Genomic DNA, 14,823 nt, shown 5'->3' with positions numbered 1-14,823 from the left:
CTGTTGATTCTTCTCAATAAATCATTAATTTATTCAATCATAAGGAGAAATTTTAAACGTACATGTTGTATTAAGGTTTCAATGATTTTGTACCGATCTTGCATGTGTGTCACCATGTCAATCATTTTGTCCTCTGATGTCCTGACAAGTGTTGGGCCAAACACCAGTGCCAAATTCCGTGGTTCCATCTAAGAGGGAGAAAACAAAAGGCAATGACAGGTTGGAAAATAAATTCATATTCAGAGGAATAATGGGTAATGAGTAAATTTATTGGTGAATTTAATAATTGAAAATGATAGGGTTTATTGAAGCTTCAAAGTGGATAGCTAAATATTATACAAACAGTATTCCTTACAAAATGTTCCTCTTACCTAATCCAATACATGATATTGAGCATGGTGGGTGGATAACAGCACAGGAGACAGGTTTATTGGGGAAAGATGACTCTCAGAATGAAATAGAGCATGAAGAGACTATTCAGTTCATCCTGCTTGTGTGGGATCTTTGAAATGCTATCCAATTATTTCAACTCCCTGACACTTTCCATAAAGCCATGGAATTTTTTCCCTTTTCCCACCTGGGCTTGAACCCCACATTAGTCTAGTAAGTCTAGCTCTCCCACAATGCTCCAACAGGAGCACTGCATGGGGAATGATGTCAAATCACACAGATCAGACAAAGAACATGTAGGGATGGTCAAATTTCTAGAGGGTCATGAAACATCCTGGAAATTATTACTGTTATGTTTCTCTGCAGGAGAAAAAGATATTCAGTTGCATAATGCTGAAAGAATTGAAATGATGCCAGTGTTTCCAAAGAAGAACTTGGGATGGAGAATTAAAACTAAGTTGATACAGCTCAATTTCCAATTTGTATTCACATACAGTAAATTTAAACTCTAGAGATGTGGTATTGTAAATCTGTGCTTTCTATAATTCTGCAGACTCTTAAGGAGATTGACCTCACATATTGACCAAAGTATCCTTGGGTTGATAATGAATTGGATGCCCCTCCCAACACACAGAATTCAAAATTCCTTGCATCATTTACAATTTGCTTCAAAATTCTACCCATTCCTACTCTTCTACTGTGTGCTTTTCAGGATTGTAATCTTTATCTCTGTCACTTGACCAGACTCTGGAGCTCTCATGCCAAAAACTTGACTTTCCTATTTCTTTTTCAAAGCAGCTTCTAATACACATTTATAACCAGTTTGCTTTTCCTACCATTGCTTTGCAATGCAAGCTGCAGTATATTGGATTTAATAATTTTATGTGGGAAAATCTGTGGAAAGAGCAGTATTATTTTTGTCGCCTAGTCACTGGTGAAGAGTTAATATTACAGATTGAAAGAATAGACGGCACCTTATTCTTTTCAGAGTGATCTGCCACGGTCTTCAGATGACCCGTGAGGAACTTCAGGGTTTCAAAATAATATTCTGGCAAATTCCAAAGCTGAAATAATATAATATGTATTAGCATAAAGCTGGACATTCATGTTCATTTACCACAAATTCCAATGTTACAGAAATTGCATCTAAATATTAAACACCACAGCTTCAGTCTAATCTTTTATAAAGGCATAACCTGATAGACTTAGGGCTTTAGTGAATGATCATTTTACCGATTAGGGGAAATATGGGATTATTGCATTTTTGGATATACTTTAATCTCTTGGATATAGAAAGCATAACTTTAGAGTTGTAGATGGTAGAAACTTGTAAATGTGTTTAACGTTATGAATAGTGAGGACATTTGTAACCCAGAAGGATGTAGACTGGTGAAACTGGGGGACGGGGGGGACGGGGACACATGGCAGATCATACTTATTCCCAAGGTATGAAGTGATACATTTTGGAAACAAAAGGTGGCAGAATTAGGGCTAAGTGAAATGTTGCAATGTTAAAGAGGTACAGGAAAAGTGAGACCAGGAAGTTTACATGAGTTTTTGATGGGGGCAAGGCAAATTCATTATGCTATATAAAAAAAACATAAAGGTATCTGGTTTCACAGAAATAGAGTGCAAAAGCAAGAAAGTGATGATATAGCTTTATAAATCACTGGAGACTTTTATTTTGAAATTACGTCAACACTTTGGAGAAAGCGTATGAGGGATTCATTGGAATGCTTCCAGAAATAAATTACATAGTGAGAGCAGAGAAAACAGAATTTTCTCCTTGCAGCAAAGAAGGTTAAGAGGAGATTTAAAGGATGGATTTAAATGAGCAGGAGGAACGAGCTTCTCTTTTAAATATATTTGCAGTAGATGTTGATAATATCATTTTTGGCATGAACTGAGAATGCAAAAGTGATTTGACGTTTGAATATATTCAGAGTATCAGATATGTAATATAGTACAATTTACCAGTTTCTTAAATGTTTGAAGTCTCTTTGCTGCGTCCTCCAGTCTGTTGGCTTCAATGAAATCATTGTATTTATCTGTAAAGCACAGAAAACAATAATACAAGTTAGTTTGTGGTAAAAGTCAGCCAATTATATTGAAACAGAGATTCTGGAGTTGGAAACTCAGGTCAATATCAAATAGGATGCCAAGGTTGAGGACAGTCTTGTAAGCCTGAACAAATAGCTGGGTTGTGTCCAAAATTACTGGTTGGAGGACAAATTTTGTAATGGAGGCCAAAGGCAAGGAGCGTATCACTTCATGAACTACTGTCAACTCAGCCCATCAAGTACGTCCTGTCCCACATTCGCTCAACAGCTACCACAAAACCCATAAAAACCTGAGTGGAAGCAAGCTATCATCAATCTGTTGGGATGCCAGAGAAGTCTAATTAAAGAACTAGTTGTTAAACAAACTATTTGATTACTCAGAAGCAGTGAAGAGATTGAAAGAGTTGGTGGTGATCAGTAATGCAGTGTCATCAGTTGAAGTGAAATTTGCCTGGGCTTTGAATATCATGGACAGGCAGCTTATATATGGGAGATAAAATGGGGGTCAAGGAATTCCAGAGGATACCAGGGATTCCAGAGATAACAGTAAGGGGACAAGTAGAGAAACCAATGCAGAAATTTATATAAATATTCAAATTAATGAGGGCAGTCACACTCAGCTTGACAAGGAAGAAGAGGAATTGGAGGAGGGTGGTTTAGCAATGCAAAAAGCTGAGGAGGAATGGAGCAGAGGATGCCATTTCTAGCCTTGTCTACAGCCATTTCTGTTCCACGGCAGAATGGAAAGATTCAAATGTGGAGACACAGGGAAAACAAGATTGAATTTAAGATGTGACAATATGTTCAAGAAACTTGGATAGGAGTTAGACTCAGTTAGCTACATTTGCCGTATTTGTTGTTTTGCGGCAGCAGTACAGTGCAAAGGCATAAAATCTATGAATTACAAACATAAATAAATAGTGCAAAAACAAAAGGAATAATGAGGTAGTGTTCATGGGTTCATGGATCATTCAGAAATCTGATAGCGGAGGGGAAGAAGCTGTTCCTGAATCGTTGAGAAGAAGGAATATTTAGAATGGTTCTGAGAACCTTGAGTCCATGCATTGGGAGTTCACAGAACATCTGCTTAAGAGGAGGAAGGAGCACACCGGTTTATGAACTACCATCCACCCAGCCCATCAAGTATCTCCTGTCCCATCTGTGGAAGAGAGTACACACTGGCCTCAACAGCCACCGCAAAACCCATCAAAACCTAAGGGGAAGCAAGTCATCATCAATATGTAGGGATGCTGAAGAAGTGAGGCAAGGGAAGTCACGAGGTCATAGGTATTTCCTTAGTCAGTGCCCGCAAAAAGAATTCATCAAAATGCTATTTGTGATCTTCTTAATGCACGGATTAGTTAATTCATCTAAATCTGTTTTAGCAGTTCCGTCATTCTTTGTACGAGGCACTTTGACGCTGTATAGATGTGAAGGGTACCAATAACTCTAAAGGTTTGTCGTCCTTATTTTTTTATGAGCATTTTACAACACGTCTAAATAGAAGTTCATGATTTCCCTAAATGGAGATTTTTCACAATTATTTTAATATAATGAGTTGTAAAATGTCACCAAATTATATGTGATTCACTTTTTCACACAGCATCCAATTAATCATTAAGACGTTTTACTTACCATCTGTGAAGAGAGGCTGAGGAAGCTTTCTAAAGAACAGCTTAAGCAAACTGCTGATCACATTCAGGTCCTGCCATTTCTGCAAAGACACAATAATCTCATAAGTAGCCATTACATGCATCATAGAGGATACCACTTCAATACAAATCCCTACAGTTAACCATTATTTGATGAACCATGAAATCTGCAGCAGAGTCAAGGCAAAGGACCAAAGGTGCCTTTATGAGGCATTGGATCAAATCCAATGTTTCTTACAAATCACTAATTAGAAAGGCCAAAAATTTTGTTCACCTTATCTTAAAATTGTTGCTGGAAACTGAGAATGAGCTGTCCAAACAAGTACATCAAAAAACTAAGATGACATTCAGATATTTCATTGCAAAACAAGACTTTCATAACTCATACAATTGGAAAGCAGAGAAGAGGGTGGTAATAAGTTTGTAGAACTAGAGGCTTACTTCATCTGAGGTATTTAGATCAGTCATTCCCTTATTCAGTTGCTCCTGTAGGCTGGAGACCATGGCATTATTCCCTGGTACCCTGTAGATCCCTGTGTACTCCAAACCCTTCTCCTCCACCAGTTTACAACAAATCTCCACTATCAATGGAATAAACTGAAAAAATAAACACATATCAATATCTGATCAACATGGGGACAATATACAGTACTCCAGTATTTAAGTTTCAAAGAGATATATAAAACAGATGAAACATTTCTTCAGAAGAAGGAGGCAACAAAATATCTGTTTACAAATCCAAACACTGCAAAAAGTCCCAAGGTATTTTATAGGATCTTTATTTAACAAAATGTGGAATAGCGTATATTCCCTGAGTTATAAGGATAGGCTACCTAACACTTGGTCAGAGGTAGATTTCAGGAATGTCTTAAACAATGGACAGATGGAGATGTGAAATGAATAGGGGAGTTAGGAGGGGAGGGGATTTAAGTAAAATTCAATTTAAATAAAAGCCACTTGTCTGTATCATGTTTTTAAGCTACATACATACACACACATTTCCAACCTAGCAATGGCAAACACACACTACCGATACCTTGTTATTTACACCAGGCTGACATTCCTCTAGTCGAACCCCAAAAGCTGCTCCAGAAACATTTTTTTTAGTCTTCTTCATTATGTTCAACCAAGAGCTCTTGTCCTTAGGAGGGCTACTTTCATCTGGAAAAAGAAACAGGCATTAAAAGTTTAATTGCTTTTTAGTTTATTCATGTTTGATACATGGGTGTTACTGGCAATATCAGCATTTCTTGCCCATTCCTAACAGCATTTGTTAAAGGTGGTGGTGAGCACTTTCTTCAACCACTGCAGTTCTAGGAGAAGTTCCTCTGCATTGTTGTTGGGTAAAAATGTTCATAACTTAACAAGAAAAAAAAATCACAAAACCTAGACATTATATATTTTTTATGGGGCAGTTCAGTTAGTGTCTGCATAGGACAACAAAGTTCTCTTTTTCCTAGCAATTATTTCACAGCTGAACTGCTTTTAAAAGCACATTTGGAACTATTTTGCCATCAAACAACCCCTCTAAACTCGTAAGACCACAAGACATAGGAGCAGAATTCGGCCATTCGGCCCTTTGAGTCTGCTCCGCCATTCGATCATGACTGATTTATTTTTCCCTCTCAACCCCATTCTCCTGCCTTCTCCCCATAACCTTTGACACCCTTACTAATCAAGAACCTATCAACCTCCGCTTTAAATATACACAATGGCTTGGCCTCCACAGCCGTCTGTGGCACTCAATTCCACAGATTCATCACCCCCTGGCTAAAGAAATTCCTCCTCATCTCTGTTCTAAAGGGACGTCCTTTGATTCTGAGGCTGTGCCCTCTGGTCCTAGACTCTCTCACTACTGGAAACATCCTCTCCATGTCCACTCTACCCAGGCCTTTCAATATTCGGTAGGTTTCAATGAGATTCCCCCTGATCCTTCTAAACTCCAGTGAGTACAGGCGCAGAACCATCAAACACTACTCATGTTAACCCTTTCATTCCTGGGATCATTCTTGTAAACCTCCTCTGGACCCTCTCCAATGCCAGCACATCCATCCTTAGATATGGGGCCCAAAACTGCTCACAACACTCCAAATATGGTCTGACCAACAGCTTATAAAGCCTCAGCATTACATCCTTGCTTTTATATTCTAGTCTCTTGGAATAAATGCTAACGTTGCATTTGACTTCCTTACTATCTACTCAATCTGCAAGTTAACCTTTAGGGAATCCTGCACTAAGACTCCCAAGTGCCTTTGCACCTCCGATTTCTGAGTCCTTCTGCAGACTCCCTGATTCCTCAACACTACCTGCCCCTCCACCTATCTTTGTATCATACACAAAATTGGCCACAAAGCCAACAATTTTGTCATCCAGATCATTATCATATAACATGAAAAGTAGCGGACCCAACACTGACCCCTGCAGAACACCACTAGTCACTGGCAGCCAACCAGAGAAGGCCCCCTTTATTCCCACTCTTTGCCTTCTGCCAGTCAGCCAATCTTCTGTCCATGCTGGTACCTTTCCTGTAATACCATGGGCTCCTATCTTGTTTAGCAGCCTCATGTGTGTGACACCTTGTCAAAGGCCTTCTGAAAATCCAAGTAAACAACATCCACTGACTCTCCTTTGTCTATTCTGCCTGTTACTTCCTTGAAGAATTCCAACAGATTTGTCAGGCAAGATTTCCCCTTAAGGAAACCATGCTGACTTCAGCCTATTTTATCTTGAGCTTCCAAGTAGCCCGAAACCTCATCCTTAATAATGGACTCCAACATCTTACCAACCACTGAAGTCAGGCTAACAGGCCTATAATTTCCAGTCTTTTGCCTCCCTCCCTTCTGGAGTGACATTTGCGATCTTCCAGTCCTCTGGAACCATTTCTGACTCTAGTGATTCTTGAAAGATCACTACTAATGCCTCCATATTCTCTTCAACTACCTTTTTCAGAACCCTGAGGTACAGTCCATCCAGTCCAGGTAACTTATCTGCCTTCAGACCTTTCAATTTCCCAAGCACCGTCTCCTTAGTAATAACTTCTAAACACGTCATGGTAAACAGCAGGTTGAGTAACGCGTTGTCATTATCCTTCAGTCACTCAGACCTGCAGATTTGAAGAGATTAGTTACTAATGGAGAATGACTGAATGCAATATCAGAACTCTCCTTAGTAAGCTAAGTATGTCTTGGGAAATATCTTCCATCTTTTTAATCCATCTGAATACTATGCTTGTCTTTGCTTACCATGCGACTTTCCTTCACAAGAAAATCTGAATTAGCGATTACCAAATAATTTTCTTTTTGTAATTGAATTCTCACATCAAATAGAATGAATGCCATCATTTCAAAATGAAATAGTTTATACAGTAGTGTGGTACACTACATATATACACTGCTATATGATACACAAAACACATTTGCACTTGAGATTCTGCATTCTGAAAAAGCGTGATATCTTTCCTTATCACTATGTGTTCAGAATGGAAAGATTTCTTCCAATTGCTATTTACAGCAAAACTATCAACATTTTCCTTTAAGTTATTTACTATTTTATGGCAAAGGTTAGGAAGCTTGTGCTGCATTGTGAGCACTGGCGATCTCATTTGGGTGAGAAAGGAGAGACTACATTGAATTCTGCAATGGAGATTGTTTCTCTGATTAGAATATGAATTGTTAACTCAGGAAGCCCTTTCTCCTGCAGAAAGTTGGAAAGTGTTGAATATATGAAGCAGGAATTCTAGAAGGATAGGAATTCATGCATCTACTTTCAATTAGTCTAAAGAAAATAATTTGCAGGGCCGTGGGGAAAGAGCAGGGAAGTGGGATTGACTGAATTTTTCTACTGGAACTGACATAAATCCCAATGAGCTAAATGGCCTTCTTCTGCAATTTTGGTGCGTGGAGGTTCCCAGTGCAGTGAGGTGAAGAGGTGCTGATCTAGTTTCTGCTTAAGGAAATAGTCTACTAAACAGAAGCACGGCATGACACTTCAAATCTCTGCTGCGCACATCAGGCACCATGTAGGAACTCCAGGACACATTCCACTTGCTGAAGAACCACAGGTGCAGGACAGGTTATCAGCTTGAGGAGTTTGAACACAGGGTTTTGGAGCATAAATAGGAGCAGGCATCTCTGCCAACAATCCACATGGCACATTCAGGAAGTGTTCACCCTGCAGTTCAAGGGAGCGCAGAGACTGCCAATCAAACAAACAAAAAAGCAAACTGATAGCTCAGGAGAATTCTGAAGGCATCTTCCTCCCTAATCCAATCCCATTACTAATGGGGAAGAGGGTTGCTTTGGGAGTGCAGCCAGAGCTATTATCATAGCACCATAAATAGCTCAGCCATAAGGCAGGGAGGAGGAAGTTCAAAACAACACTAGTTTATAGGAGATTCTATAGTTGGTGGGGGGGGGGGGGGGGGGAAGGGAACAGACAAGTTTTGTTTTTGTTTGTAGCTGCAGATGCAAGTTCAGTTATCACTGAGAGGCTTAGGTCATCTTGGAGGAAAGGATGAACAACCAGAGCGTGTGGTCCACATCAGTGCCAATGACATAGGAGAAAGACTGAGGACCTGCAAGCAGAATTTAATGTTAGGAAACTATTAAGAAGTAGGACCTCAAAGGTGTTAATCTTTGAATCAATGCTGGCATCATGCAGCAGCGAGTTTAGAAATAGGAGGATGAGTGAATGCATGGATAGAGAGGTGGTCAGAAGGGAGACCTTCAGATTCTTGGGAGCATAGAAGCAGTTCTGGAGAAGATGGGATGTACAGGCCACATGGATTATACTTCATCAGGGCTGGGACCAATGTCCTTGTGGTAGGTTTGCAGTTGCTATTGGGGAGAGTTAGCAGGAGAACAGGAAGCTGAGCAAGGATTCAGAAAGGAGAACTGGAAATGGAAGGCAGGAAATTAGTGTTGAAGTTTGGAATGCAGAGAAAACAAAAGCTAAAAAATAGACAGAAATGAAATCTGGCTGGGCTTAATGGTGCAGTAGCATAACGGTTAGCGTAATGTTATTACAGCGCCAGCAACCGGGGTTCAATTCCAGCCAATGTCTGTAAGGATTTGTATGTTCTCCCCATGTCTGCATGGGTTTCCTCCGGGTGCTCCGTTTCCTCCCACATTCCAAAGACGTACAGGTTAGGGAGTTGTGGGCATGCTGTGTTGGTGCAAGAAGTGTGGCGACACTTGCGGGCTGCCCCCAGAACACTCTACACAAAAGATGCATTTCACTGTGTGTTTCGATGTAAATGTGACTAATAAAGATATCTCATCTTAAACAAGGTGTTAGATGAGATGGCACTAAATGACGCATCAAAGTATATTATTGAAACATGGCTTAAGGAGAGGCAGGACTGGAAGTATAATGTTCTTAGTTACACTGTTTAACTGAAAGGAAAGAAATAGGGGCAAATGGAGGGAGTGTGGCAATATGATTAAAGAAAAAAATTATCAGTTCCAAGAAGGGATAATATTTTATAAGGATCATGAACCTCTATCGATTGAATGAAAGCACAAATAAAAGAGATGGTCATACTATTGAGAGTGTGTTATAGACCACTAAACAGTGTGAGAAAGAAAAGAAAATTTAGTAGCACATTTCTGACAATTGTAAAAGCCAATAATGGTGGGGCATTTCAATTGCACTGACATTAATTGGTCAGTGTGAAAGGTACAGATAGGGATTATCAAATTTCAAAAACTGCATTCAGGTGTAATTCTTTAATCAGTATATACCATATTCAAGAAAGCCTCCTCTGCTCCAAGGAAAACAAACCTTATTAAATGTTCCATCCTAGGCAATATCCTGGTGAATCTCCTCTGCACTCTCTCCAGTGCAATCAACTGATAGTGTGGCAACCAGAACGGAACACAATATTCCAGCTGTGGCCCAACCTGTGTTTTATACAGTTGTACAAAGACCTCCCTGCTCTTATATTTTATGCTTCAGCAAATGAACTATGGACAACATTGCTTAGACAACTACTTAAGTACAATGTGCAGTTTTGGTCACTGTCTTACAAGAACAATTATGCTGGAGAGGGTGCAGAGGAGATTTACGTGAATATTGCCAGGACTGGAAAGTTTCAATTTTGAGGAAAAATTGGATAAGTGTCTTTGGAGCAGAGGCAGCTGAAGAAAGACTGAATTACATAAAATTATGGGGGCCTAGATTTAAAAAGGAAATACCTACTTCTTTTGGCAGAGAGGCCAAAAACCAGGGGGCACAGATTTAAGGTAACTAGTGAAAGGAATTGGAGGGGAAGGAAGTATTTTTGTTTACACCCAAAAAATAGGAGACATTTGGAACTCTTCACTTGAAATGATGCTCATGGCAGAGACCCTCATCAAATTCCAAAATGTGTACATGCACTTGAACAAAAGTGACCTTGAGGAGTTAGTCCTATAACGTGTGATTAGGCCGAGTAGTTTCTTTTTCGCAACTAGAACAGAATTGGCTTCAGCATCATAAATTTTCAATGATGCCTTTTTCCAATGGTCTTGGGCAGACTCAGTAAGCTGAAGCACCTGTTTCTGTGCTTATCACTTCTCTGATTTATGAAAACTCACCTGAAATTTAAAAGTGTGTGTGTGTGTGTGTGGGGGGGGGGGGGGGGGATGGATTTACAAACAGATGTGTTAAATACAACTTATTTCTAAACAAGTTATTGAAAGAGCATAACTAATCTAGTCCTCAACCAGCATGACGTCCAACCCCCTAACCAAACTGGTGTCCAGTCCCTCACCAAGCTGGTGGCACTCTGTTGCCAAGTTCATCCATTCTGGATTTTTAAACAATTTTCAGAATGAAAGGGGATAAAACAAATAAATGTATTCCCCAAACTCAGTTACACATTTTTTGCCCAACCTAAAATAATTGTCAATGAAGGATTTCTACATTTATATTTTCTTTAAAAAGTATATTTTAGCAGGCATTTTACACATTTTCTGCTTTCTAGACTAATACCTGAAATCTGGGAGGAGACCAGCTGCCAAGCCTTTATGTAGGAACAGCCTGTAATGCAACAGAATTCTTCCAATTTACCTCTCTCACTGCTATCTACTTGGAAGTACAATTCCTTTTGAAACAAGACTGCCCTCTGGTGCATTCATTAATTCCTTTTTGGAAGCATATGTCCTCACTTATAGACTTTAAGATAAAGATACAGACCCACTAAAATTGTTCCAATGCAAGTTTTTCTCATAGAAATTCAAGCAAAACAATCCCTTACTGAACAATACTTGAATAAAAGAGAATTCAGGCTTCAATAAATGTTTCTTTTTTCTAAGACAAAATTGTAGGTCTCACCACTTTTTTTTAAAGAAACATTTTGAGACCTGGGCTTCGCTGGCAGAGCCAGCAATTAGTCCCCATCTCTAATGGCCCATGAGAAGGTGGTGGTGAACCACCATAACATTTTGGTGAAGGTATTCCCACATTATTGTTAGGCATGGAGTTCCAGGATTTAGACCCAGAGATATGTTTCCAGGTTAGGATGGATGCATCTTGGGAGAGGAACATGTAAGTGTTGATGTTCCCATAAGTCCAAAGCCCTGTCCTCCTCCTTGCTGATGCCGGGAGGTGCTATCCAAGTGATTGCTTCATTCAGTCATTCTATCCTCCTGCAATCTATAGGTTTTCAAGACTCAGCTTTGGATCTAACTAAATGCAATCAAATTATTTATTTGAAAATCAAAAATAAAGCTACAATTGCTGGAAACCTAATATGAAAATAGAAAATGCTGGAATAACTCAGAAGGTTGCAATGTGCCTTGATGGTAGATGAGGTGGTGCTCCTCAAGCTTGTGCTAGGCCTCACTGTGTCAGTAGATGAAGGTGAAGACCGACGGTCAGAGTGGGAGTGGGATGGAGAATTAAAGGGGCAGGCAACGGGAAGCTCATGGTCAACCTTGCAGACGAAACACAGGTGCTCCTCGAAGCAGTCACCCATTCTGTGTTTGGTTTCTCCAACAGAGAGGAGACCACATTGTGAATGCTGAATGCAGTACACTAGATTATCCTTCTGGACTCAATATTAAATTCTACAACTTCAGAGAACTTAGTTTGTATCTCTGTATCAGTCATCCACCTGTGATATTAGCTCAGCTTGTTTTTTTTTAAAATCCTTGTTTTTCTTTGGGAGTGTAGAACATGCCCAGCCTTACCTACCGGGCATGTCTTCACGCCATGCATTTTGAAACTCCTACATTCTTTTGTTAATGTTCCTTTGTCTATGCTTTCACTCCCTAACTGCTCCCATTCACTCACAAACCAGATAACCCTGTTTACAGCTTACCTCCATGGTCACCCTGGTTTACCGCTTCAGAGACATCCCAATTTGCCCCCACCGTCCCTACAGTTTAGCAAGCTTCTTTTTCTTCTTCCCGGTTCTGATGAAGGGTCTCCAACCTGAAACATTAACTCTTCTCTTCCCATAGATGCAGCCTGACCTGCAGAGTACTTCCAGCATTTTCTGTTTTTATTTTTAAACTATTTACTTCTGTTTTCTCCTGGTCTTTGCAGTGATTTCCATTCGAACCACTATTCTTAACCTAGATATCTCAACGAATATTTCCCAGCCAAAAGAAGATGCAAAATTCCTATCAAAACTATGTTAACTTTAAAAGGATGATTACTAGTGACTTATACCACAACTGAACAAACTGAACTCCACTGTATAAAAATCTGAATTAGTTTGAACAATTCATAATCTACCTTCTGTTACTCCAAGTTTTGCTTTAAGATTCAATGACTGGAGATGGGGTGAATCAGTGAAGCAAACAGATACTGATGAGAGTCTTTATAAGGTAGGTTGTAAGGTAAGTCATGGTTGTGGCAGTGATACCACGGGTGTTAAGTGATTTACCTTTGTTTGCATTATCTTGTCTGGGAGATCGCGGTCGTCGGATGACATGGTGACGTGATCCTTTTGGAGAAGAATCGGACTTATTATTTGCAGGGCTGTAACAGATAAAAAAAAGCCAAACATAGTTTCATGCCCATCACTGAGTCAGCTCATTTCCATGGTATCATCCTACTCAGATCCAGCCTCAACCCACTCACTATTGAAACCTCTTTCAAGTCTTTGCAATGTACTCTTGGCTAGCCACCACTTTTTATAGACTTGAGATTATCCAAAATTGTTTCCCACGTCCTAGCTTGCACCATCCTGTTCACCCCTATATTCTATGTCCTACAATGAGCCTGGTGAAGCAGTCTCAATTTCAGATTGTCTTTCTTGTTTTCAAATCCCTCCATGGCTTCAGCCCTTCCCATCTCCAACCTCCTCTGGTCCTGCAATCCCCTTGGTACATTAATGTCCTTGAGAGAAGGAAATATACTGTTTATCAGAATCAGAATTATTATCACTGACATATGTCGTGAAATTTGTCATTTTGCGGCAGCAGTATGGTGCAAAGACATAAAATTACCATAAATTACAAAAATAAATAAATAGTGCGAAGATAAAAAGAATAACAAGGAAGTGTTCATGGGTTTATAGACTGTTCAGAAATCTGATTGCAGAGGGGAAGAAGCTGTTCCTGAATCATTGAGTTTGGGTCCAGGCTCCTGTATCTCCTCCCTGATGGTAATAAGAGGGCATGTCCAGGATGATGAGAGTCCTTCGTTATGGATGCTGCCTTCTTGAGGCACCGCCTCTTGAAGATATCCTCGATGGTGAGAAGGGTTGTGCCAGTGATGTAGCTGGCTGAGTCTACAGCTCTCTGCAGCCTCTTGCGATCCTGCACATTGGAGCATCCGTACCAGGCTGTGAGGCAACCTGTCAGGATGCTCTCCACCGTACATCTATAGAAGTTTGCAAGAGTCTTGGGTGACGTACCAAGTCTCCTCAAACACCTAACAAAGTAGAGCCGCCGGCATACCTTCTTCATGATTGCATTAATGTGTTGGGCCCAGGATAGGTCCTCTGAGGTGTTGACACCCAGCAGCTTCCTGCTCACCCTCATCTTCGGCCTACATCTAATTCAAACTGGGAACCATTCTAGTAAATCTTTTATGCAATCTTTCATCCTTCATAAATTGTGGTGATTGAAGTTGGACAAAATATTCCACTTATGGTTTAACCACTGTTTCACAAAGGTTTGTCATAACTTCCTCACTTTTGTAGTCTATTTATGATTTCCAGAAACCCATATGCTTTGTTCTGGCTTTCTCAATCAAATAGAGGTGCAGAAGACTTAACTAACATAAAACAGAAGAAATTGGGTTTAGGTGGGATAAGAGAGAATCCGTTACAATTACTGGTGATTCAACAACCAGGTGGGACAGGTTTAAAGTGAAGGGGTGTTGGGAAGGGATGGAGTGTTTTGTAATTTTTTTTTGTTTTACCCAGGGAGTCGTTATGATGTGGAACACACACTGTAAGGGTAGGGAAACCAAAGTCAATCAAGGTTCTCAAATGGGGATTGGAGAGGCACTTGAGGAAAAATAATTTACAAAAGTACAGGAAAAAAAAGCAGGGCCATGGAACTGACTGAATTTCTCTACAAAGTGCCAGCACAGACTTTATGGTCTGAATGACCTCCTCCGATGTCAAGCGATTCCATGATTTAACTTGTTCTGACAGCAGATCTCCTTTTTGTATCGCTAAACCAATTTCTGATCCATGCTGCAACAGCTCCTTTCATTCCACAAACTTCATCCTTGCTGACAGACTCCAAACACAGTTACCCTCCATGTTACCTAATCAAAGT

General features: G+C 40.0%; 1 protein-coding gene across 6 annotated transcripts in view; it reads right to left on the bottom strand.

The window, feature by feature from the left end:
* The window catches only part of LOC127582867 (rho GTPase-activating protein 21-like), a 302,839-nt gene that overhangs the window by 28,432 nt on the left and 259,584 nt on the right, over window positions 1-14,823 (bottom strand). For all 6 annotated transcript variants that reach the window (XM_052038469.1, XM_052038472.1, XM_052038470.1 and 3 more), the window contains 7 exons: window positions 12,975-13,069; window positions 5,139-5,263; window positions 4,544-4,699; window positions 4,086-4,164; window positions 2,365-2,438; window positions 1,365-1,454; window positions 63-188 (listed from right to left, as the gene is read on the bottom strand). In XM_052038469.1, the coding sequence (XP_051894429.1) occupies window positions 63-188; window positions 1,365-1,454; window positions 2,365-2,438; window positions 4,086-4,164; window positions 4,544-4,699; window positions 5,139-5,263; window positions 12,975-13,069 (745 nt within the window). The remainder of the gene's footprint in view (window positions 1-62; window positions 189-1,364; window positions 1,455-2,364; window positions 2,439-4,085; window positions 4,165-4,543; window positions 4,700-5,138; window positions 5,264-12,974; window positions 13,070-14,823) is intronic.

This window comes from Pristis pectinata, chromosome 25 (genome assembly GCF_009764475.1).
Source record: "Pristis pectinata isolate sPriPec2 chromosome 25, sPriPec2.1.pri, whole genome shotgun sequence".
NCBI lineage: Eukaryota > Metazoa > Chordata > Chondrichthyes > Rhinopristiformes > Pristidae > Pristis > Pristis pectinata.
The sequence above is the reverse complement of the archived record's forward strand: the minus strand, read 5'-3'. Positions and strand labels throughout refer to the sequence as shown.